The 24,641-nt window shown below is 37.5% G+C and overlaps 1 protein-coding gene across 1 annotated transcript in view; it reads right to left on the minus strand.

Moving 5' to 3' along the window:
- Nucleotides 1-955: 955 nt before the first annotated feature.
- The window catches only part of LOC102854590 (tripartite motif-containing protein 48-like), a 36,783-nt gene continuing 13,097 nt past the window's right edge, over nt 956-24,641 (minus strand). Inside the window, exon 3 of the mRNA XM_006894612.1 lies at nt 956-1,046. Coding sequence (XP_006894674.1) covers nt 956-1,046 — 91 coding nt within the window. The remainder of the gene's footprint in view (nt 1,047-24,641) is intronic.

Below are 24,641 nucleotides of genomic sequence, written 5' to 3' on the forward strand. Positions count from 1 at the left end.
TCACCCATTTTGAATAACATTTCATGAGTTCCTTGTTTTTCAATGCAGCATAGTATTCCATTGTGTGAATATACCACAGCTTCTCTATCAATTCATTTGTTGATGGGCACTTGGGATGTTTCTAACTCTTTGTGATTGTGCACAAAGCCGCAATAAACATGGGCATGCATATATCTGCTTGGGTGGCAGTTATGGTCTCTTTGGGGCATATTCCTAGTAGTGGAATTGCTAGGTCAAATGGTATCTCTATTTGCAATTTTTTTGAGAAAGCACCACAATGCCTTCCATAATGGTTGCACCATTTTACACTCCCACCAACAGTGAATAAGGGTTCCAGTTTTTCCACGACCTTGCCAGCATTTGTTGCTTGCTGTTCTGTTAAATTTTGCTCTTCCTACTGGGGTGAGATGATATCTCATAGTTGTTTTGATTTGCATCTCTCTTAGAGCTAAGGACTTTGAACATTTCTTCATGTGTTTGTTGGCCTCTGAATGTCTTCTTTGGTGAAGTGACTGTTCATAGTCTGTGCCCATTTTTCTATTGGATTGTTTACCTTTATCTTGTTGTGGTGCTTAAGTATTTTATAAATTCTAGATATAAGCCCTTTATCTGACATGTAATTATCAAATGCTTTTTCCCAGTCAGTGGCTTGCTTCCCTTTTTACCCTATTGGAGGAGCTTTTGGATGTGCATAATGATTTGATTCGTAGAAGGTCCCATGAATTTATTTTATCATCTCCTGGTTGTAGATTATGGCTGGTTTTTTTTGAAGGACTTGTATGTTTCTCTTTTCTTCTTGCCCTTCCATTTCGCTCGAGCTATAGCTGTCTTGATCCCTGTTGCTTGACATTAAGGGGTTCTGTGTTGTCCAGGCAAACAGCAGTGATCCCCACAAAGTACCTGAATGGAAAACCAGGAAGCCTTGGTTTTCCCTTTGAGAACTGTCTCTGCCATCTCACTCCAGTTCCAGCTGTCCCACTTCCTTCTGCTTGAGCTTAGGGGGTCCCACGTGGTCCAGCCAAATAGCAGTGATTCCCATGAAGTACCTGAATTGGAAAAACCAGGAAGCCTTGGTTTTTCATCTGAGAACCTCACTCAGATTTTAGCTGTCCTGCTTGCTCTTGGGTGTGTCACTCTTGGGTCTGTATTTTTATTTTCAAGTCTTATTTAGTGTTTCAGGAAGCCTGGTTACTTAGCAGACTCAATTTTAGAGATGAAGTTTCTAAGATGTACTTGTCAAAATGCATAGATTTCTTTTACATTTCTCTGTATAGTGAAATATAATGATGACATCCCATGTTATTATTATGAAACAGAAATGTGAAATCTATTGCTTAGAAATCACTTTAATCATTATTTTTATAGTATTCCACTCTGTTTGGTGTATATATATGTATGGGATATTTATTACCCTGAAGAGGCATTGTTCTACTCTATGGACTATTCCCTGTTAGCGTCCATGTTCAGAATTGTGTTATTAAGTCTATGGAACAAGGAGGCGTGCTGTAAAAAGGTATATTTCAAACATTCAGTAGGTAGACTACATATTGATTCTGAGAATTCTTGTGAATTCTGAGAATTCATTGTAAATGCTCATTTTCCTCACACAATCCCCTCATTACTAGATTCCTTTCTGGGCTCCACTTCAAGCTTGGCTTTCTGAGTTCTATCTCTCTGTTTGGATTGTACAGTCTCCCAGAGTGCCTGGAACTTTTCCGAATGTGAAGCTTTGGGTCTTCTCCAAGACCTTCACTCAATGCAGATGTACTGCTAACTTCCCCAGAGTGTGCCCTGGAAACTAGGCATAACACATTCTTAGTGATTAGCAGAAAAATACTAATTCACATTCAACCTAGTGCAGTTACTATTCATTTCTTTGCAGCCGGGGGGTGTATACTAATTTTCTCTGTTTCAGGAGGAAATGATGGAGGAATGAGGGAAAAGGATTTTACTCTGGGGAATTCCTTAAGTGGAGCCAATATTTCTTTTAAAAATAAATCCAAGGACTTTCACCAGGATTTCCCAAGACAACATTTGCCAGGGATTTAAAAAAAAAAATCATTTAATGAACTTCAAGCTTGGCTTACTTATATGCCCTCTTAACATTTTATTTTAATTAATTTATATTTTAAAATGTCCACGTAAGGTCTTTTTCTCATTTGGAATAATTTACCCAACCTTCCTACTATTTTATACCTCTCATGTTCTTTAAAATTGCATCTATAATTAATCTTTCTCAGGGATCTTTCCTTGGCTAAATGGTGCTGTCTTCTGTGTTGTTGTTGTTGTCAAGTGCCAGTGAGTTGGCTCTGTCACATAGCAACTCTATGTACATCAGAATGAAATCCTGTCCCATCCTCACAATTGTGGCCGTCTTTGGACCTGTTGTTGCAGTCACTGTGCTAAGTCATCTTATTGAAGGTCTCCCTTTTTGTTTGTTGGCAATATATGATGAAATATATTGTTGAAAATATAATGATCTTCTCCAGGGGACTAGTTTCTCCTATTAACATACTCCAAGTATGAGGGATGAAGTCTTACCATCCTTGCCTGTAAGGAGCTTTCTGGTTGTATTTCTCCCAAGAGTTTGCCCTTTCAGCAGTATGTATTAACCATTGTTTCACTATGGCCCTCAGTGTTGATGAATGCTGTCTTATAAATTTTTAGTTCTGTTATGTAATTAAAGACATGAGCTCTATTGCATATTTTAAGCTGCCAACACAAAGGCTTTGCCATTAGCAAACCATTATAGCCTCAGAAACCCAATGAATCGATGCCTATTTGATGGTAATAAGTTCAAGGGCTGTTGTTTATGATTTATTTGGGTATTTTTTAAAGTACGAAGAACTAACTTAGCCCCCATAGGTATCAATTTTCACATTTAAAAATATTTTCTTCCCTTTGATTTATAATTAATAAAGATTTAACCCCAAACCAACTTATTACCTTTGTATTCATTCTGGATTGTAGTGCCCCATATTTTCAGATTAAGTGGCTCCAAAAGACTTTCTTGGTTGTATCTTTATGGAAGTAGGCCACCAGACCTTTATTCTATTGGCACTGTTGGCTGTATTAATACTGCCAACTTTTAGGGTAGTATTTGAGCACAAGCTATTTTCATCATCCAGGGACTTAATTGACAGTTTGCCTGCCTGCCTGCCTGCCTTCCTTCCTTCCTCCCTCCCTCCCTCCCTCTCTCTCTCTCTTTCATTTTTAGCAGCTTTATTGAAGCATGATTGTGTGGTGTCAAGGGTTTATTGTCAAAATAATTTTCCTAGCCATTGACCTTGACTGTGCCATGTCAATGGGCAGGATTATACAAATAGCTGTGTTAGTCTATCCACAAGGGGATTGGCTAGTTTCCTATTAAATAAATTCAGCAGCAGAATTTAGGAATCTTCTTACCAGCAAAGAAGAAGCAGAGAATGCATAATGTGTATCCTTCAGTACTAAATATTTCTGCACTACTCAGATTGGGACCTACAGGAGGAGCAACTGTAGCAGTAGTTGCTAGCAGAGAACCAGAGCTGAGCTTGACATTAGACAGAGCTCTTGACATGAGACAGTAGGAGTCCTTAAGGACTGCTATCCCAAGAAAACAGATCTAGGAGCCTTCACCCAAGTGTGCTAGAGGTCTTGTGGGAGAACTATAATTGTCAGGACTAAGTTTTTTTAACAATACAGTAAATCCACGAAGCTGAAGACTGAGGGGTCTGTGAGCACATTTTGGCAGCTGTCCTGATTGAATAATTGTATTCTGCTACCAACCTGAATTATATAGCCTTTTAACTTCCTTAGTAAACCTCATAATCAATGAGTCTGGTTCTCTGTGTTCTTTTAGCTATTGCAACACATTTTGGACCCAGTAGAGCAGTTAGATAATTGTTGGAATTAATAGAAAGAGGTGCAGGAGTGTGGGGGACATGTCTGACTTCATGGGAATTGAGTTTGTGCTTTGGATGTATTTGTTGGGGCAATTTCTCCTTGTGGAGTTAGTAGAGGTCAGATATGTCCATCCCTAAGCTGCTTTCACTCTTTTTACTGATTGATACACAGTCTTCTGGATTTTTATATGTGTTGACTTGTGTGTCACTGTGTTGCTGGAAGCTGTGCCACTGATATTTTAAATACCAGTAGGACCATTCATAATGTACAAGTATTAGTGGAGTTTTCAGACTAAGATAGACTAGAAATAAGAACCTGTTGATCTACTTCTTGTTTTCCATCTTATCTTTTTTTAAAATTAATTTTAATGAAAGTTTACAGAGACTTTGGATTTCCATTCATTCATTGTTGCACTTTTCTCCCTACCCACCCCTTCCTTGAAAATGAAAAGAAAAATTCTTTCATTGTTATACAATCCATCCCCCTAAATCCACTCCACTACGCAGCCTTCATTCTGGACTCTTGTCATGACAATAATACCTAATCATATATCCCTTTTAAACAGTTTTTTCCCTCATCTGTTTTAATGCAGTATATATTATTTATCCCCTCTTTCTCAGTCTTTCCTCAGCCCGATGTTAGTTCTGTTTTACAGCAGTGGCATTATGTAATATTTGCCCCTTTGTGACTGGGGTATTTCACTTAGCATAATGTCCTCTAGGATCACCCATTTTGTGTATTTCATGAGTTCCTTGTTTTCATTGCAGCATAGTATTCCATTGTGTGAATATACCACAGCTTCTCTATCCATTCATTTGTTGATGGGCACTTGGATTGTTTCCAACTCTTTGCTATTGTGAACAAAGCTGCAATGAACATTGATGTGCATATATCTGCTTGGGTAGTGGTTATGGTTTCTTTAGGGTATATTCCCAGTAATGGAACTGCTGGGTCAAATGATATTTCTATTTCCAACTTTTTGAGAAAGTGCCCTACAGCCATCTATAGTGGTTGCACCATTTTACAGTCCCACCAAGAGTGAATAAGGGTTCCAGTTTCCCTGCAACCTCACCAGAATTTGATGTTTTGCTGTTAAATTTTGCTATTCTTACTGGGGTGAGATGATATCTCATAGTTGTTTTCTGGTGATCTACTTCTAAAAGAATTAATTGGTGAAACTTTATAAATAATGACATTATACCAACAGATGAATTTTTCAGGTTGAAAGGTGCTCAGAGTAAGACTAGGGTAGTGTTGCCTCCTCAAAGTAGACTCAATCTTAATGACATGGATAAAGTAAAGCTTTCAGAACCTTCACTTGCAGCTGTAACAAGACTAAAAAATAAGAAGAAACAATTATAAATGTTCATTAATAGTCAGAACATGGCATGTACGAAGTATGTATTTTGCAAAAATAGGAGGTTGTCAGAAATTAAATATAGAAATTGAAGATCTGTATCCCAGGCATTAGGGAGATAAAATAGATTGCTTTTGGCTGTTTTGATTCAGACAACAATATGGTCTACTAATACAGGAATGATAATTCTGATGGTCTTCTGGTAAGGAATTGTGTTGTCAACCCAAGGGCATATGGTTTGAATCAACCAGTTTTTCTGTGGGAGAAAGGGGCTGGGGCACCTCCTGGTTGCCTCTGAAAACTTGCTGGAGGGTCAACTATGAGTCAGTCCAACTTCACGTTACCAAACAATGACAATATAGAAATGAAAGATCTTTGGTAGTATAATTAGTAGGGATTTGTGTTGCTAACTCAAAGGTGGTGCTTCTCAGGCAATTCTAATTCACTAGTGGCTCTGTGAGTGAAAGATGGCCAATCTTCTCCCATGTGGTTTATAGCCTCTAAAAATTCCCTGAGGGTCAGTTATGTGTCAATTTTCGCTCAGTGACAATGAGTAAGTGATACAGAGGTGAAAAATTGAAGACGAATGATGTTCTATTCCTTTTTATTAAAATAGAACATCTGTAGATCTTTCCTAAAATGCAGCATTGCTAGTGATTGATTTACAAGGAAGATAAAATAATACAACATTTATTCCAATTTTTGCACCGACCACTAATGCCAGTGATGAAGAAATTGTGCATTTTTAACAACTTCTGTAGTCTGAAATTTCTCAAATATGCAATCAAGATACATTGAAAATTACTAGTGTTTGGAATGTGACAGTTGAAAACAGAGAATCAGTAATTAGAAAATACATCTTTGGTGATAGAAATAACTATGGTAATTGAATGAAACACTGAAAAATCCCCTCCACCCTAACCTATTCATTGCAAACACCATTTTCAACAACATGTACAGTGACTATAAATGTGAATTTCCACAGATGGAGCACAGTGGAATCAAATTGATTACAAGTGTGGAAAGAGAAGAAGCTCAATATCATTAGTCAGAATAAGACTGTGAACCAACTGTAGAACAGATCATAAAATGCTCACATGCAAGTTCATGCTGAGCCTGAAGAAAACTAGAACAAATTCACAGAGTCAAAATGTAACCTTGAATATATTCCATATGAACTTAGAGACTACCCCAAAAATAGATTGTATGCAACTGTAAAAATACAAAGGGTGGTACAAAGATGGCCAAATCTGACTTCTACTAATTTCACAAAGGGGTACTATTTCATCAACAATATTCACAGTACAAAACTAATTCTTAAAAGGTCATACATGGTCCCCTATACTTCTTCACCTACTTCTATTAATTCCATCACAAATCTTAGTGCTTTATTGGGTCAGAAATCCATTGCAATAATTACAGACTTTAAGAACCATACTCAGAGTTATGGGGTTTATCATGTTCTTATGATTGTTGATTGCTGTTGAGTAGAACGCAACTCATAGTGACTCTATGAACAAAAGATCTAATGCCTTTCCATAACTATCATTGTTTCTCCAAGTTCATAGAGTTTCCATAGGCATATGGTTTAGGAAGTGGATGCCACGCCTGCTTCCCAACCTATTTAAAACTGGGAGCTCCACCAAACACTGTCCACATTGGGAAACCATTACAGTATTTGATACCCTAATGGCACATGGTTCGGCATCACAGCAAACTCAGGTTACTTCATACAACACATTGACAAAAAGTGATGTAGAAAGTAGAAGAATGTTCCTCCTGATATAACAACACTAGTCTCATTTAGCAGTGGTTAAGTGTCATCAAGTCAAATAAGACTCATAGCGACCCTTGAACAAAAGACTTGAACTCTGTTCTATAACTAACATTATTTCTGTACATTTATAGAGTTTTCAGATAGTTTTTGTTGTTGTTGTTATGTGCCTCATAGTGACCATATGTTCAAGAGCCCTAAACCCTGCTCTATCCTGTACCAATCTCACTGTCTCTGACACACCTACTCCCATTACTCCAAACACTCAATCAATCCATCTAGTTGAGGGTCTTCCTCTCTTGCACTGTCCCTCCACCCTCCCAAGCATGAGGACCGTCTCCAAGGACTGGTCCCTCCTTTCAACATGCCCAAAATAGTCAATAAATGATCATTCATGTTGGCAGCAAGATACAATCTCCCAGTCCAGATTGTCTTTTAAGCATAGTTGCAGATCCTTCAACCTTTAATCTTGTGACTTTAGACCAATATTGCAAAACCGTCTTAGTCCTGCCAATTATGGTGTCTTTCCCCCACAAACCCCTCCACCCACTCTAGTCCTCCGAAAAGCTTGGTTGAAGGCTCCTTGTCTCTGGTTATGTGTGAGCAGCAACCCCAAAGTCAATTCTGTCTCACACCAGGTTTCTGGTTCTCTGCAGAGGCTGCTGTTGCTCTTGTGTAGATCCTTGTCTATCTGGCAAGGAATCTCTGGCCCCATAGGATGTGTGCCGCTTCCTCTTCCTTGTTGATATTGAGATTCCCATTTTTGCCATTGAATCCGCTCAATTTAATGGTCAGGATAATCAATCCCCTCGTGGATAGAATAACACAGTCTATTTGTATGATTAAGTCAAAGTTGGTGGCTAGGAAAGTAATTTTGAGTAGTGAATCCTTTACCCCTGCATAAAAGACATCATTCATGAAGAAAGAAAAGATCATTTAAAAAGACAGGAAAGATATAAAAGACCAAAATGGATGTCAGAAGAGACTCTAAAACTTGCTCTTGAACTACAATAAAAGGTAACAATTATGTATGAAAAGAGCCTCATTCAAAGGAGAACTAGAAACTACAAAGCAAAGTATTACAATGAAATATGCAAAGACTTGGCATTTCTCAAGCTGAAAGAACTGAAGAAAAAACTCAAAGGCTTGATTTTTTTTTTATACTGAAGGATTCTATAGGGAAAATATTGAATGATGTAGAAGCAGCAAAATAAGGTTAAAGGGTTACACAGGTTTGTACCAGAGTTTGATTATCAAAAAGAATTAGTCAATATTTAACCAGTTCAGAAATCCACATATGATCAAGGAATGATGGTCTGAAGGAAGAAATTTGAATTGTACAAAAAGCCTTGGGGAGGGAGGGAATTCATCAGGAATTGGTACTAACTGAAATACTTCAGCAAAAGTATGCAACACTGGAAATGCTTACTTGTCTACAGCAAGAAATATGAAATATGACAAACTGATTGATTGGAATAGATTAAAATTTATAACTATTTCAAATAAAGGTGATTTAGTAGAATGTGGCTATGTGGAACAATAAGTCTCCTATACACGAAAGGATTTTTTTCTGAAGACAGTAATTTTAAAAATTATTGAAACAATAATACATTAAAAAGAAACTTCTAGAAAGTCATGCTGGGATTAGAAGAAGATGCAGAATGAGAGGTATCACTGCTGATGCCAGGTGAATTTTGGCTGAAAGCAGAACACTGGAAAGATGTTTACATTATTTTTATATTTGCTATGCAAAGGTGTTCAACTAAGGGTGAATCATAACAATTTATGGGTAATAATTCAAAGAGTGAGAATTCCAGAATATTGATTGTTCTCATACAGAACCTGTACATAGACCAAGAAGTAGTCCTTTGAATAGAACAAGGGGATATTAACATTGAAGTTTGATTGACATACAAACAACTACCAAAAATTATATACTATTATAGGACTTGATGTATCCACACATATCAGTCCTTGCTATCCACACATAGAAATCATAATAAAATATTACACTTAAGATAATGAATATATCCATAACTCAAAAGTTTTTCTATGCCCCTTTGTAACACTCCACCCCCTTTTGCCTTTCCCCTCATTTCCAGGAAACCACTTAAGTGCTTTTTGTAACTTCAGATTATTTCACATTTTAAAGAATTTTATGCAAATGAAATCATACTCTGTGTGGTATCTTTAGTCTTGTGTGTTTCATACAGAATGTATAAGTAAAATTACTATGAATATTTATGTGTAAGTTTTTGCATGGTCATATACTTTCATTTCTTTTGGTTATGATAACAAAAAATAATGGGGCTATTTCCAAGCTGTGAAGATAAGTGTAATGGCCAGATTCTGCAAATGTATGTTCTCTGGTTTAGGGTTGAGACTAGGGTGTGGCTTTGCTCACAACAGGGTGTGAGCTGATTGGATTTGGCCTCATATTTAAAAAGGCTTTTGGACCCTCGGCTCTGTGGCTCTTAGGCCTGATTTTTGTGAATCTCCTGAATAAAACAGGTTTGGAAGCAGGAGTGGCATCCACTTGTTTAAAAAAAAAAAACAACAACAAAACCTTTCCTCCAGAAACTACGAACTTGGAGAAAAGATGAAAGTTTTGTATTCAAGATTTTCAATTATAGGTTTGCTATGGGCCATCTACAACTCTATGGCACTTAAAAACAATCAACAACATTTAAAAAATCATGAAATGGTTGTTGTTAAGTGCTGTCCAGTCGCAGGCGACTCATAGTGACCCTATGAAGGAGAGTCCTCAACACTTAGGTGCCTTCCATCCTCTCTCCAGGTTCATAGGGTTTCCAGAGGCAAGCTATTATGGAAGTGGATGCCACTCCTGCTTCCAAGCTTGTTTTAATTGAAGAGCTCCACCCCATCTCTGTTGGCATTGGGTAACCAACCATTAACACATTTGACACGTCAGTGCCACAGTGTTCAGCCTCACAACAACCACAAGTTACTCCTGTATGGCAACTTGTACACCAGGGCTATAATGGAATGGTTAAGTGTTTAAAATGTATGTTTAATTTTTAGAGAGGCCGGCAAAATCTGGTTGCAACCTTTTTTTTTATCACTTCTGGTTATATGTGCGTGATCTGATTATTTACCACACTTGGTGTAATCAGTCTTTCAAAATTTTAGGTATTTTAATAGTGTTTAATGGTGTCTCATTGTGGTTTTTATTTGCATTTTCATAATGATATTCAGAAAGAGCTTACTTGCCAGTCATACATCCCTGCTTTGTTAAATTATCTATTACAATATCTCCTTTATTTTTGGTGGATTATCTACTTTCTTATAATTTAATTTTCAGTTCTGGATACAAACAACTTGTTAACTATGCAATTTTGAAATAATTTTTTTCTATTTTGTGATGTGTATTAATTTTTTTTAAGGATCATTGCAAGACCACTCTCTTTCTCCTTGTCATCAAGTCAAAACTGACCCATAAATTACCTTCCTGCAGGTTTTTGGAGGCTGTAAATAGCATAAGAGGAGATTGCTCAACTTTCTCCTTCAGAAATGCTAGTGGATTCCAATCGCAGAGAAACATCTCCTTTGGGTTAACAGATCAACTCCCTAAAGACCATCAGAGCTCCCTAGCATTTGAAGAGCAGAAGATTAACATTTTGAGTTTGATTTGCTACTTTTTGTTTTATGAATCTTGCAGTTCATATGATATCCATGAAATCTTTGCTTAATCAAAAGCTTCATAGATTTTCTTCTATGCTTTGTTCTGGAAGTTTTAGTGCTAAACTTATGATTATTTAGTTAATTTTTTTATAATGTGGGTGTGTGCATTGAACTTCTTTTTCATTTCCACTGAGTTGATTCTGACTCATAGGACCTTATCCTCCATGCTATAGGGCAGACTAGAACTGCCCTATCAGATTTCCAAGGCTGTAGAACCTTACAGAAGCAGACAGCCAGATCTTTTCCACAGTGTTTCCCCCTCAATATTTTTATTAGTTTGCATGTGATCATTCATATGCATTGTGTTTTATGCATTTACATTGTGTTTTACACAATATTTTATCTATATTGTATTTACAGTCATACATATACATTGTAATTTATATAATTAATTACTAGTGACTCCTGAATATTATTTCCCCATCTATTCAAGTCCCCATTGAATCTCTCATATTCTGCCTCATCCCACTAATATCTGCTGGCATCATCATTTCAGTTTTCCCCCTTTTCTATCCTCTTCTTAGTTTCACCTTTCCTCTTTGGATATTTATATACTTCTTGCTCAGTTGTTCTATTTTTACAATAAGGGTTTTATGTAGTATTTGTCTTTATGAAACTAAGTGAGTTCACTCAGCATAATGCTATCTAGACTCTCCCATGTTATATAGTATTTTATGAAACCATTGCTTCTTAGTTCTGCATAGTATTCTGTAGTATTCTGCTGTGTGAATATACCACAATTTTTGCAATCCATTAATTTGTTGAGGAGTATGGGAGTTGTTTCCATTTTCTTGCTATTGTGAATAACACTACTATGAACATAGGTGTGTATATCTCCATTTGTGTCTCAGTTCTAATTTCCTTGAGGTGTATTCCTTGCAGTGGAATGGTTGTACCACTTTACAATCCCATTAGCAGGGAATGAGAGTTCCAATCTCTCTGCATTCTCTTCAACATTTCTTTCTTCTTTTTTTTTTCTTTGCACTTTTACATAGTTTATAATTGTTGTTGCGATATACTCTGGTTTTTTTTTTATTAATTTCAATGAACATCTACAGAGACTTTGGAATTCCGTTCATTCATTGTTGCACTTTTCTCCCCGCCCATCTCACCCCCACCCCCAGTTTGCTCCTCTCCTTGAAAAGCAAAACTCCTTCATTGGTACACAATCCCCCGCACCGCCTCCACCCCCATCCCCATCCCGAGTATACTCCACTCTGCAACCCTCATTCCGGACTCTTATAATAATCATAATGCCCTAAAATATATTACTTTTAAACTATTCTCTCCCTCATCGGCTTCAATGCAGTAAACATAATTTATCCAGTTTTTCTCAGTCTTAGCTCCACCCCGATGTCAGCCTCACTCTACAACAGTGGCACCTTTTGTGACTGACTCACTCTTATTTTAAAGAAATTTTTATTGTGATTTTTAACAAAAATTTACAGAACACTTGGATTTCCATTCATTCATTATTGCACATTTTCCGCCCTCTACCCACCACCCCCATTTATTTCTTGCTGTCCTGTTAAACTTTGCTACTGCTACTGGGGTGAGAAGGTAACTCATTGTGGTTTTGATTTGCGTCTTGCTGATTGTCATTGGTTTTGAACATCATCTTCAAGTGTCTGCTGGCCATCTGAATATCTCCTCTGTGAAAAGTCTTTTCATGGCTTTTCTTCATTTTTGTTATTGGACGATCAATAGTTTTCTTGTGGAGTTCCTCTAGTACTCTGTAAACTTGCATTATGAGGCCCTTATCTAAAGTATCAAAAGTTTATCAGAAATACTGTCAATTTTTTTTTCTCCAATGTGTAGGGTTTCTTTTCATCCTACTGGAAATACTTTTGATGACACAGGAACTTGACTTTTAGAAGGTCTGATCAGTTCATTTTATCCCCTCCTGGTCATGCATTTCTGGTTAAATCATAAGCCTATTTATGCCATAGGCTAGGGTTTCTAAATTTGGTCCTATTTTGCCTCCTTATGGTTTGGGAACAAATACGGATCTCCTCCATCAGTTTGCCAGGTAGCTGTCCTCCAAATTTCCTGGCATAGACTGCTGAGCACATCCAGTGCTGCTCCTGTCCTGTAAAACATGTAGCTCATCAATTCCTGGGGCCTTATGTTTTGCTATCACTGAAAAATGTCTTCAGTGCAGCTTGAACTTTTTCCTTCATTACCATTGGCTCTTGATCACATAGTATTTTCAGAAATATTTCAGTGCTGGCCAGTTCTTTTTGTTGCAGTGATTCTGTGTATTCCCTCCATCTTCTTTTGCTACTGCCTGAATTGCTCAATATTTTGTCTCTAAATATTGCAACTCAAGGCTTGAGTTTGTTTTTAAGCTCTTTGAGAAATGCTGAGCTTTTTATTCTCTAATTCTAGGTCTCTGCACCTTCCAATGTAAAACTTTGCTTTGTCTTCTCTAGCTGCCCTTTAAAATCTCCTGTTCAGCTCTTTTACTTCAACATCTCTTCCCTTTGTTTTGGCTTCTCCATACTCTTTTGCAATATTCATTATCTCTTCTGACATCCATTTTGGTTTTCACTTTCTCCTCTGTCTTTGTAGTGACCTTTTGCTTTCTTTGTGAATGGTGTCCTGAACATCATCCCACAACTCACCTGGTCTTTGGTCATTGGTGTTTAACATTTCAAACCTGTTATTAAGATGATTTTAAAATTCAGGTAGGATAGACCCCAAATCATGGTTTGTTTGGTTTTCCTTTTATTTATTTATTTTTCATAGTTTGGTTATCATAGACTTGCTTTGCTTTACTTTGGTCTCAATTTGACTTTACACATAATTAATTGGTGATCTGTTCCATACTCAGCACCTGACCTTGTTTTGACTGCTGATATTGAACTTCTCCAACAACTCCTTCCATAGAGTCAATCTGATTCCTGTGCAGTCTATCTGGTGATGTCCATGTGTAAAGTTGCTGTTTGTGGTTTTTAAAAATGTATTAGTGATGAAAAGTCATTGAAGGTACAAAATTTGATCATTCTATTTGCTCATTTCTGTCACCATGTCGACTATCATTCCTTCTTCATTGTTTCCAATTTTTGCATTGCCTTTGCCGATTTTAATTAACATCTTGATGTATGTTTGGTCTATTTTGAACTGCAAACTTTGGTAAAAATCTTCAATTTCCTTCTCTTTAGCTTTAGCTGTTGGAGCATATATTGGAATAATAGTATCTTAAGAGTCCTACTATTAAAATATATGCACATACAAGTAGGGTTATTTTATTGTTAATATTTAGTTTTGGAAAAAAGGAGTAAGGGTGACTTGGAATAATGAATAGAAACTTATTCTTTCTTTAGCTTTCTTGATGAGTTTTTGAAGAGTTATTATTATTTCTTAAAATTTTCTTCTTGAGTGAACTTTAGGAATTTGTACTGAATTTGTCAAAGTGTTTATCTCTTTAATCTAAATGAGTAAATGTGTGGTCATAAAGATGATTGTACTTTCCTTTGCTCCACAATCTTTCACCTTTCTCATTATGACCAGCCAACTGTTTGGCAGATATCTATATTTATTCCCATTCCAAAAAAATTGTGACTGAACAGAGTGTAGAAATTATTGAACAATATCACTAATACCACACACAAGCAAGATCCTGCTGAAGATTATCCAAAAATGACTGGAACAGCACATCAGCAGAGAACTGCCATGTTGCAGGCTGGGTGTAGAAGAGGCCATGGCACTAGGGACTTTAGAGCCAATGTTAGATGGATCTTAGCCAAAAGCAGAGAATACCAGAGGAATGTCTATCTGTGTTTCATTGACTATGTGAAGGCATTTGACTGTGTAGATTACAACACATTGTGGCTAATCTTGAGAAAAATGGAAATTCCAGAACACTTAATTGTGCTCATAACCTGTATTTGGACCAAGAAGTAGTAGTCAGAACAGCACAGGGGAACAAAGCATTGTTCAGGATCAAGAAAGTTTATGTAGATGACACAAACTTGCTTGCTCAAACTGAGGAGGACATGAGGCATTTGTTGTAGGTCAAGGACTGTAGTCTTTAATATACATTTAATCTCAACATCAAGACAAAGAACATTGGTGTACAAATCTCAATTTGTGCCTCAGTTCTCATATTCTCAGTGTATATTCCAAGTAGTGGAATAGCTGAGTCATATGGAATTTCTATGTTCAGCTTTTTGAGAAAGTGCCTTCCAGAATGGTTGCACCATTTTACAATCCCACCAACAATGTATTACTTGCTGCCCTGTTAAACTTTGCCACTCTTATTGGAGTGAGATAGCTTTGATTTGCATCTCTCTTCCTGCCAGTGATTTGGACCATTTCTTCATGTGTCTATTTGCCATTCGAATATCTTCCTCTGTGAAAGTTCTTTCCATGTCTTTTCCCCATTTTGTAATTGGGTTATCAATCTTTTTCTTGTGGAGACCCAGGAGTAGTCTGTAAACTTCTGTTATAAGACTCTTTTCTAGATGGTATTATCAAATGTTTGTTCCCAGTCTGTAGGTTTTCTATTCACCCTATTGGAAAAAGTTTTTGATGTACACAGAGATTTAATCTTTAGAAGGTCCCACACATCAATTTTATCTTCTTTAGATTGTGCATTTCTGGTTGTATTTGGCAGTCTCTTTATACCTTAGACAAATGCTTCTAATCTTGATCCTAGTTTGTCTCTTATGAACTTTATGGTTTTGGGCTTTACTCCCAGGTCTCTGCAGCATTATTCCCCATCACAAGAACATGGAAACAGCCCAAATGTCCAACCACAAATGAATGTATTGAAAAATTATGGTACATTCACACAATGGAATACTATGCAGCATGCAGAAGCAATAAATTTGTAAATTATTACCTAACTTGGGAGGGACTGGAGAGCACTATGCTGAGTGAGCTAATTCAGTCCCATAAGGATAAATATTGTATAAGACTGTAGAATGAGTGTAAAGATCCCGGAGGGTGGGAGCGGCTGGAAGCAGAGGGATGTGGATTTACAGCGGGAAGAGGGGATTAACCATTGAGTTGCACAATTTGATGGGGGGGGGGCGTGAGGCAAATTGAAAGAATTTGTTTGAATTTATATTGTTGTTGTTGTTGTTATGTGCCATTGAGTCGTTTGTGACTCATAGCGACCCTATGTACAACAGCCCTAAACCCTGCTCTATCCTGCGCCAATCGCATTGCCTCTGACACACCCATCCCAATTACCCCAGTCACTAAATCAATCCACCTCACAGAGGGTCTTCCCCTCCTGCGCTGTCCCTCTACTCTACCCAGCATGATGTCCCTCTCTAAAGACCTGTCTCTCTTTACAACATGTCCAAAGTATGTCAGGCGAAGCCCAAGAATCCTTGCTTCCAAGGAGCAGCCTGGTTTAACCCTCTCTAGGATGAATGTGTGTTTTCTTAGCAGTCCATGGTACATTCAATACTCTTCTCCAGCACCACAGCTCAAAGGCATCAATTCTCCTTCTATCCTCCCTAGTCATTGTCCAACTCTCTGATGCATAGCAAGTGATTGCAAAAACCATGGCCTGTATCAGGCACACCTTAGTCTCCAGAGAGACACCGTTGCTCTTGAGTACTTTAGAGAGGTCCTTAACTGCAGACTTTCCCATCACAATATGTTTTCTGATTTCCTGGCTACTGGTGCCAAGAGTGTTGACCATGGAGCCGAGCAAACTGAGGCTGTGAATAATCTCAATCTCTTTGCCATCCATCCTGATGCTACCGATTGGTCATTTTGTAAATAAAATAGTAAAAAATGCATTTAAAAATATACAGGCCATTAAATGTTGAAGAAGAAGAAGAAGAAGAAGAAGAAGAAGAAGAAGAAGAAGAAGAAGAAGAAGAAGAAGAAGAAGAAGAAGAAGAAGAAGAAGACGACGACAAAGATTCTCACCACTGGGCCAATTGGCAGCATTCATGATAGATGGAGAGGAGATTGAGATTGTTAACATTTTCTGCTTGCTTAGTTCCATGATCAGCACTCTGGGCGCTAGCAGCCAGGAAATCAAAAGACAGATTGCACTGGGAAAGTCTGATGTAAGGGACCTCTCTAGAGCACGGAAGCGCAATAATGTCAATCTGGAGACTAAGGTTTGCCTGTTCCAGTCCATGGTCTTTGAAGTTACTTGCTATGTATCAAGGAACTGGACAGTGAGTAAGGATGATAGAAAAATTGATGCATCTAAATGTGGCACTGGAGAAGAATGTTGAGCATACCATGCCATGGACTGCCAGGAGAACAAATAGGTCTGTTCTAGAGAGGGTGAAACCAAATTACTCCTTGGAGGCAAGGATTTTGAAGCTCCAGCTACCTCTCACATACTTTTGGCACATGGCCAAGAAGGCTCAGTCCTTGGAGAAGGACATCATGCTTGGAAAGGTGAAAGGACAGTGCAAGACAGGAAGACCCAGGTTGAGATGCATTGACTCAGTAACTTGAGTAATGGGATTAGATCTGTTGGAGACAATGAGATTGACTCAGGATAGGGCAGGGTTAAACGCTATTGTACATAGGGTCACTATGAATCATAGGCAACTCAATGGCACATAACAACAACAATAACAATATCTCATTACTGATAGTAATGATTGGTATTTTTTCTCTTTTTTCCTCTAACTGGTATAATGAAAAGGTATTTTTTTCCCTCAGAGAATTGTCCTTCATTTTAAACAATTTCTATACATATTGCTTTACCATTTCTTTGATTTCTGACTGATTACTATTTTTTCCACTTTCAGTTTAATTTGATTTTCATTTTACTTTTTTGAGCCTTGATTTGGGATAGTCAAGTTATCAAGTCAAGATATCTTAAAGCAATGTGATCTTTTTATCTTTTGAGTTTAAGACTTTTATTGTTCATAACAGAGTAGTCATCTAGGACTTACTTTTGTTTCTTCACTGAGGTAAACTTTTTTTGATTACTTGATGATTTGGTAATTTTGAGGTTCTTCACTCTGGTGCTGTGATGTGAAACACTGTGAAATTGCTGTGTCAAGTGTGATAATGGTTACCCATGGTGGACAATGTTTGGTAGAGCTCCCAGATTAAAACATGCTTAGAAGCAGCAGTGGCATCCACTTCTGAAATAGCTTGCCTCTGGAAACTCTATGAAATTAGAAAAACAATGAAAGTTATACAAATGTTCAGGTCTTTCATTCATAGGGTCACTATGAGTCATCTACAACTTAATGGCACATAACAATAATAACCACTCTAGTACTCTAATACTTTTAGTTGCTTCTATTTTGGTCTCAAGTAGTTTTCTTACATGATTTTTTTATTGTTGTTGTTAGGTGCCTTAGATTCTAGTACAACTCATAGCAACTCTTATGAACAAAAGATCTGAATGCTCTTCTATCCTGGGCCATCCTCACATTTTCTAACATACAAGAGCCCATTGCAGCAGTTACTGTGTCAATCCACCTGGTTGATGGTCTTCTCTCCTTTGCCAACCCTCTGCCCTTCCCAGCATCATGTCCTTCTCCACGGAGTAGCACCTTCCTCCTAGCAACATACCCAAAGTATGTCAGGCAAAGCTTCATCATTCTTGCCTCTAAACAGAAGTCTAGCTGTACCCTCTCCAAGTCATAGCTGTTTGTTCTCTTGGCTGTCCATGAGATGTTACATAATTACACTGACAAATATTCAACTGTATACCCAAGGGAGGTTCTTCAGCTCTTGGGTGTTCTCTTTTTTATACCTTTCCTTTCTCTATAATTATGCTCTGTGAACTCTAGCCACCTTGACTTCTTCAGATTCCAAGTTCATCTTTTCAATTCAGAAAGACCAACAGACTAAGCTTGAGTTTCCCCACCTTGAAGGCAATGCTTTTCCTTTCTTAGGTATTACTTTCCTTTGTTGTCTATACTCAGTAGTTTGCGAATTGATGATTCATATATTTTTTCAGTATTCTATTTTTGTTTTTTTCAGAATGGATGGAATATCTGGTTCCTCATTTGTGTTACAATTGAAAGTCTTCAAGAATCTAGGATATTTCTCTTTTAGAGTATATTTTATTATCAATCACTGTTAACTTTCACTTGTTCATTGGTTCATTCCCGATCTAAGTTACTGCTGTATTAATTATTTTATTCAATATTTATGAATACATGCTATGTTTCAGTCAGGCTGAAGGTTGGATACTGGAGCATGATCCTTTTCACATTCTATTAGAGATTACAGTGACATCACCAAAGAACTGTAAGATAGCGTATTTAGTAGTAGAATAAAGAACCAGGCAGAAGAAAAGAATGCAGCTGGAGAGGTAATAATTTTCATCTAATGAGGAGAAGAAGAGGGCTTCAGGGAAGAGCTAACGTGTTGTATATGACCAATCAGATGAAGGTCTCTAAGGATAAAGGTCACAGTGTACTGCATCTACTGTAGTGACTTGCAGCTGAGCACTTGAGGTGATGAACCAATTATTATTACGAAAGGTGACCATCCCAGAGATGCTCAAATTGACCTCATAAGGATACATGGAAAGGAAAAGTCCCAGGCCACCAACAAGGGAAAAGTGAAGAATAACTCTTTGGTTGTCTTCTAAGAGTGGTTGTTTTCATATAAATGTAGTGACCATTTTCTGTGTTGTCCTGTTGTCTCTTGATCACCTAAAGATAAAGAGGTACATATCCATATGAGCCTGTGTCCGCAGAACTGCTAAGGAAAAAAAGAGAAGAGCTAATATTTCCCCATGCGCTCCCAGTCAATACAGCTGAGAGTTGCTTACCAGCATGCCAAAGGGATATTCTTGCAATATTGGGACTTGGTGCTCACCACCTCCAGGTTACAGACATAAAGGTCTAGCTGGTTGTGAAAATATCCTTGTGAATAATGGCCAGCATTTTATGGAGGCAGAAGACAATTACATCCTATGTAGGTAATTGCCCCATAATTACACAAAAAGGCAGCACCGTGAGAAAAATAATGGAGATAGAAACTGAAAACACCAACTATGTAGCTAGAGATTAAAAATGGAAAGGGAAAAAAAGGAGAAGGTGAAAAGAAAGGAAGACTGCAGTGGTAAGAATGGGGCTGTAGAAAATGATGGTTTCCATCCACTGATCACTGTTGACCCAATGATCTTCTCCTGTGCCACTCTACTGTCGATGGTTCCCCTGCAACAGACTGACCCTCAGAGTGATGGGGAAATGCTTATGACATCTCTGTGTCACTGGGGAGATGTTAATTTACACCAGACTTAAGACTAGAGATCTTAAGCCATGCAACCATTGCTGTGAGAGAGATCTCTGGGGATACTGATTTGTAGTTTCTTGAGGAAAAAGAGGGTGAAAGCACCCTTCCTTACTTTAAGTATATTCAGTAACCTACTGACAAAGGGAGAAAATAAACACCCAAAGAGGGGAAAATATTGAAGGAAATAAGGAAGAAAATAAAAAAAGATGTATACAGAGTGAAGATATTATAAATACATATATTTAAATTGAAACAAAGAGTCATAATTTGACCCAACTAAAAACACTCGAATAATTTATACACTGTAAAGGTAAAAGGACATTGCTTGGACTCAACATTTTCAAAATATGGGTTCTGCTTGAACTTTAACATCTGCAGAAATGCTTTTTTTTGTCAAACCTTCATAGACTTAACAATATTGAGATCGAAGCTAAACTTGGAGATTCTGTTAAATTGAAACATGATATTCTTAATAACCTTAAGGAGCAACTTCATATAGAATAGAGGATATGTGGACCCTTTTGAGTCAGAATTGACTTGATTATTCACAACAACTACATTTTAGTTTTAGAATGAACTTTTTTTCCAAATTTCCCTTAGAAATAGTTACCACTGCTCTAAAATATCACATAGTGGAAAAGAATACTCAGATGTAAGAACTTCTTGTTGTTAGGTACTGTCAAGTTGAGTAGGTGCTGTTGAGTTGAGTATGACTCATAGTGACCCTATGGACAAAAGATCTGAACTTGTTCTATCCTGCACTATCCTCATACTTCCTGACACACAAGAGCCCATTGCGGCAGTCACCTAGTCAATCTACCTGGCTGAGGGTCTTTCTCTCCTTCACCGACCCTCCACCCTTCCCAGTATCATGTTCTTTTCCAAGGAATAGCACCTCCTAGCAACATGCCCAAATTATGTGAGGTTAAGCCTCGTGATTCCTTCCACCAAGGAATATGCTGGCAGTACCCTCTCCAAGACATATCTGTTCTTTCCCTTGGCTGTCCATGAAATGTTCAGTGCTCTTCTACCATACAACAGCTCAGACACCTCAATTATTTTTCTGTCATCCTTATTCATTGTCCAGCTCACAGATACATAGCAAGTGATTGGAAATACCATGGCCTGAATCAGATGCACATTAGCCTTCAAACTGATATCACTCCTCCTCAATAATTTGGAGAGATCTCTTAACTGCAGATTTCCCCGGTGCAATATGTCACCTTATTTCCTGATTGTTGGTACCACAGGTGTTAACTGTGGATGCAACAAGATGAAGCTGTTGACAGTTTCAGTCTCCTCTCCATCCATCATGACACTGTCTATATATCCTGTAGTAAGAATCTTTGTTTTCTTGATATTGAGATGCAATCCATATTTCATTCCTTGATCTTCTGCAACAAGTAATTCAAGTCTTCCTCATTTTCAACAAGCAAGGTTGGGTCATCTACATAACACAAGTTATTAATGAGTCTCCCTCCAATCCTGATGCCACACTCCTCCTCATAGAGTCCAGCAGCTTGTATAATTTGTTCAGCCCACAGATTGAATAGTAATGGAGATAAAATATAACTCTGATGCACTCCCTTCTCAATTTCAACTCATGCAGTGTTCCCTGCTCTGTTAGATATAAGAACTAGTACATTAAAATTATATTCTGACCTTGGTACTTAGAATTTGGGGAGCTCTGGTAGCTTAGAAGGCATTGTACTGGCAACCCAAAGACACATATTTAAAATAGACTAGCTACTCTGTAAAATAAAGATAGGCAATCTCCTCCCTTGCTTCTGAAGCACACTGGAGGATATACATTGGTTCTGACTCAATGGTACATAATGGCAACTTATTAATTGGCTTCACAAAATGGAATACCAAAGATTTCGTGCTTAAAATAGTTTATATGTCTCCAATGTAATGTAAAACAGGTTCTTCAAAGATTGAAAGCTGTAAAAAGAATCTACTCTGTTAAATGAAACAGTACCAAACTGAATGCCACTGAGTCAGTCTCAGCTCATCAAGGGAAGAGTAGAACTTCCTGATAGTCAAAGTCATAGTTACATTGTTGTTAGGTGTTCTTGAGTCATCTACAACTCAGAACAAACCTATGAGCAGCAGATTTGAATCTTGCCCTAACCTTCATCATCGTGATCTCTGTTATGCTCAAGTCCATTGTGGTAGTCATTGCAATGATCCGTGTCCTTGAGGGTCTTCCTCTCTTTCACTGACCCTCTATCTTTCTAAGCATAATGTTGCTCTTGAAGGACTGGTTCCTTCTGAAAATATGAGCAAAGTGAGACAAGGTGTCAGCATCGTTTCTTCAAAGGAGCAGTCTGGTTTCTCTTAGAGAAAGATTTACTTGTTCTTTTGGCAGTCTGTGGAATCATCAATACTCTTTGCCAACACTATAATTCAAAGGCATCACTTATTTTTTTGTCTTCTTTATTAATTCTCCAACTTTCAGATGCATAGAAAGAAATTTAAAATGCCGAGGTGATGATCAGGTTCACTTTAGTCTTTAAATTGCCATCCATGTTCCTTTGAACTTAGGAGACATTCTTGAGAGCAGAGTTCTCCAATGCAACATGTCTTTTGATTTCTTGATTGCTGCTCCCAAGGACATTTTGGTGTTTGGATTTTGGATCTAAAGAAAATGAAATCGTTGACAGTATCAGTCTTTTCTCCAACAATGATTACCTATTGGTCTAGTGAATTTTTGTTACCTGATATTGAGATATAGCTCATTTAATATAATAATAGGTTGTAGTCTTTGATCTTCTGTAGCAAGTGCTACAAGTCCTTTTGTAGCAATAAAGATTGTGCCATCTGCATAATGTATAATTTTTAATATGTTGTTGTTGTTATGTGCCATTGAGTCGCTTGCAACTCATAGTGACCCTATGTACAACAGCCCTACACTCTGCTCTGTCCTGTGCCAATCACACCGTCTCTGATATACCCATCCCAATTACTCCAGTTACTGAATCAATCCACCTCATAGAGGGTCTTCCCCTCCTGCGCTGTCCCTCCACCCTACCAAGCATGACGTCCCCCTCCAAGGACCTGTCTCTCCTTACATGTCCAAAGTATGTTAGATGGAGCCTCAGAATCCTTGCCTCCAAGGAGCTGCCCGGTTTGATCCTTTCCAGGATGAATCTGTTTGTTTTCCTAGCAGTCAATGGTACTTAAATCCTGATGCCACATTCTTCTTTATATAGTCAATGTCTTGAATGGTTTACTCAGTATATAGATTGAATAGGTATGGAGAAAATATACAAACTTGACACATAGCTTTCCCAATTTTAAACAATTCTCTTTTTCTATTTGGAAAACTGCTTCTTGGTCCAGGTATATGTTTCCATGAGCACAATTAAGGCTTCTGGGATTCTTTTTCTTCTCAATATTATCTATAATTATCATAGTCATAATTATAATCTCACTCATATTCATATTACTGCAATTATGAACTATAAGTAAATATTTTGTTATTAAAATTTTGGTTAGTACATTTCATTTAATTTGTATTCCACAGTTTCTCGCCTGCAGTTTGTAATAGCTGCAGTTGCCTTTTAAAAAAATTATAATTTGAGTTTATGAAGCATATTAGGTTTTTGTGACTTTGGGGTTTTTTTTCTGAGAGAAATGTTTGTATTTAGAATTAGCCACCTGGACTCAGTTTAGATGATCTCAATTTTATTGGCAACATCCAAAGCATCATAATCAGGAGCAAGTTGAACATAGACCTTCTCTCTATCAAGCCTAATCAAAGTGTTAATCTAAGATCAATGTCATAGAGCTTCTCCTTACAGCTTGCTTTATTTGATACTTGTTGGCCTTGATATCCATAATGAACAGCAATTTTGTTATCTTCTCTCTTCTTCTTAGCTGACTCAGTGGTCAGGGGAAACTTGATGATGACATAGTGGTCAAGCTTGTTTCTCCTGGTGTCACTCTTCTGGGTGTGTTTGGACTACCTTCAGAGTCTCAGCATCTTAGGTCACTAGAAGGTGGGTAATATGCAGATTTATTTATTTTATTTTATTTATTTTTTTTTGTGGCTGTGGATGCCTTTCAAGACTACCTTCTTGGCCTTTAATACCTTTGGTTTAGCTTCAGTTTTGGGAGGGGTAGGGACTTCCTTCTTTGCTTTCGAAGCTATCTTTGTAAGAAGGAATCTGCAAGTTTATAAAGCATATTAGTTTTGTATTCATCTATTCTTATGCATTTTGTATTATAACATTAGTGCAATACCTGTAATGTAACCCCACTTTCCACTTCCACCTTGTTATTTTCATTTCAATGAATCCTTCTATTCTTTTCCTGCCTTCACATCTTTATCCTTGGGCAAATGCTGCATCTGTTTTGCCCATCTAACTATCTATGGTGACTTTCTTTTCTTCTTTTTTTTTTTGGGGGGGGTATTTGTAAGTTTATTTCTTTATTTTTAAATTAATTTTAATGAAAGTTTACAGAGACCTCAGATTTCATTCACTGTTGCATTTTTATTTTCTTTCTTTAGTGATCATGCTTTTATTATATTTTGATCTTCCTTTTACTCTTTCTAACAAGTGTCTATTCAAACTCCAACACTCCTTCCTGATCAAAACACTCAGCAAAATAGGAATAGAAGGGAATTTTCTCAACATAGTGAAAAGAATATACACAAAACCAAAAGCCAATAACATTCTTTATGAAAAAAGACTGAAAACACTCTCTGGGGGAAAAGGGACC

The sequence above is a fragment of the Elephantulus edwardii genome, unplaced genomic scaffold, assembly GCF_000299155.1.
Source record: "Elephantulus edwardii isolate Elephantulus edwardi_28Jun2011 unplaced genomic scaffold, EleEdw1.0 scaffold00146, whole genome shotgun sequence".
In the NCBI taxonomy this organism is placed as follows: Eukaryota; Metazoa; Chordata; class Mammalia; order Macroscelidea; family Macroscelididae; genus Elephantulus; species Elephantulus edwardii.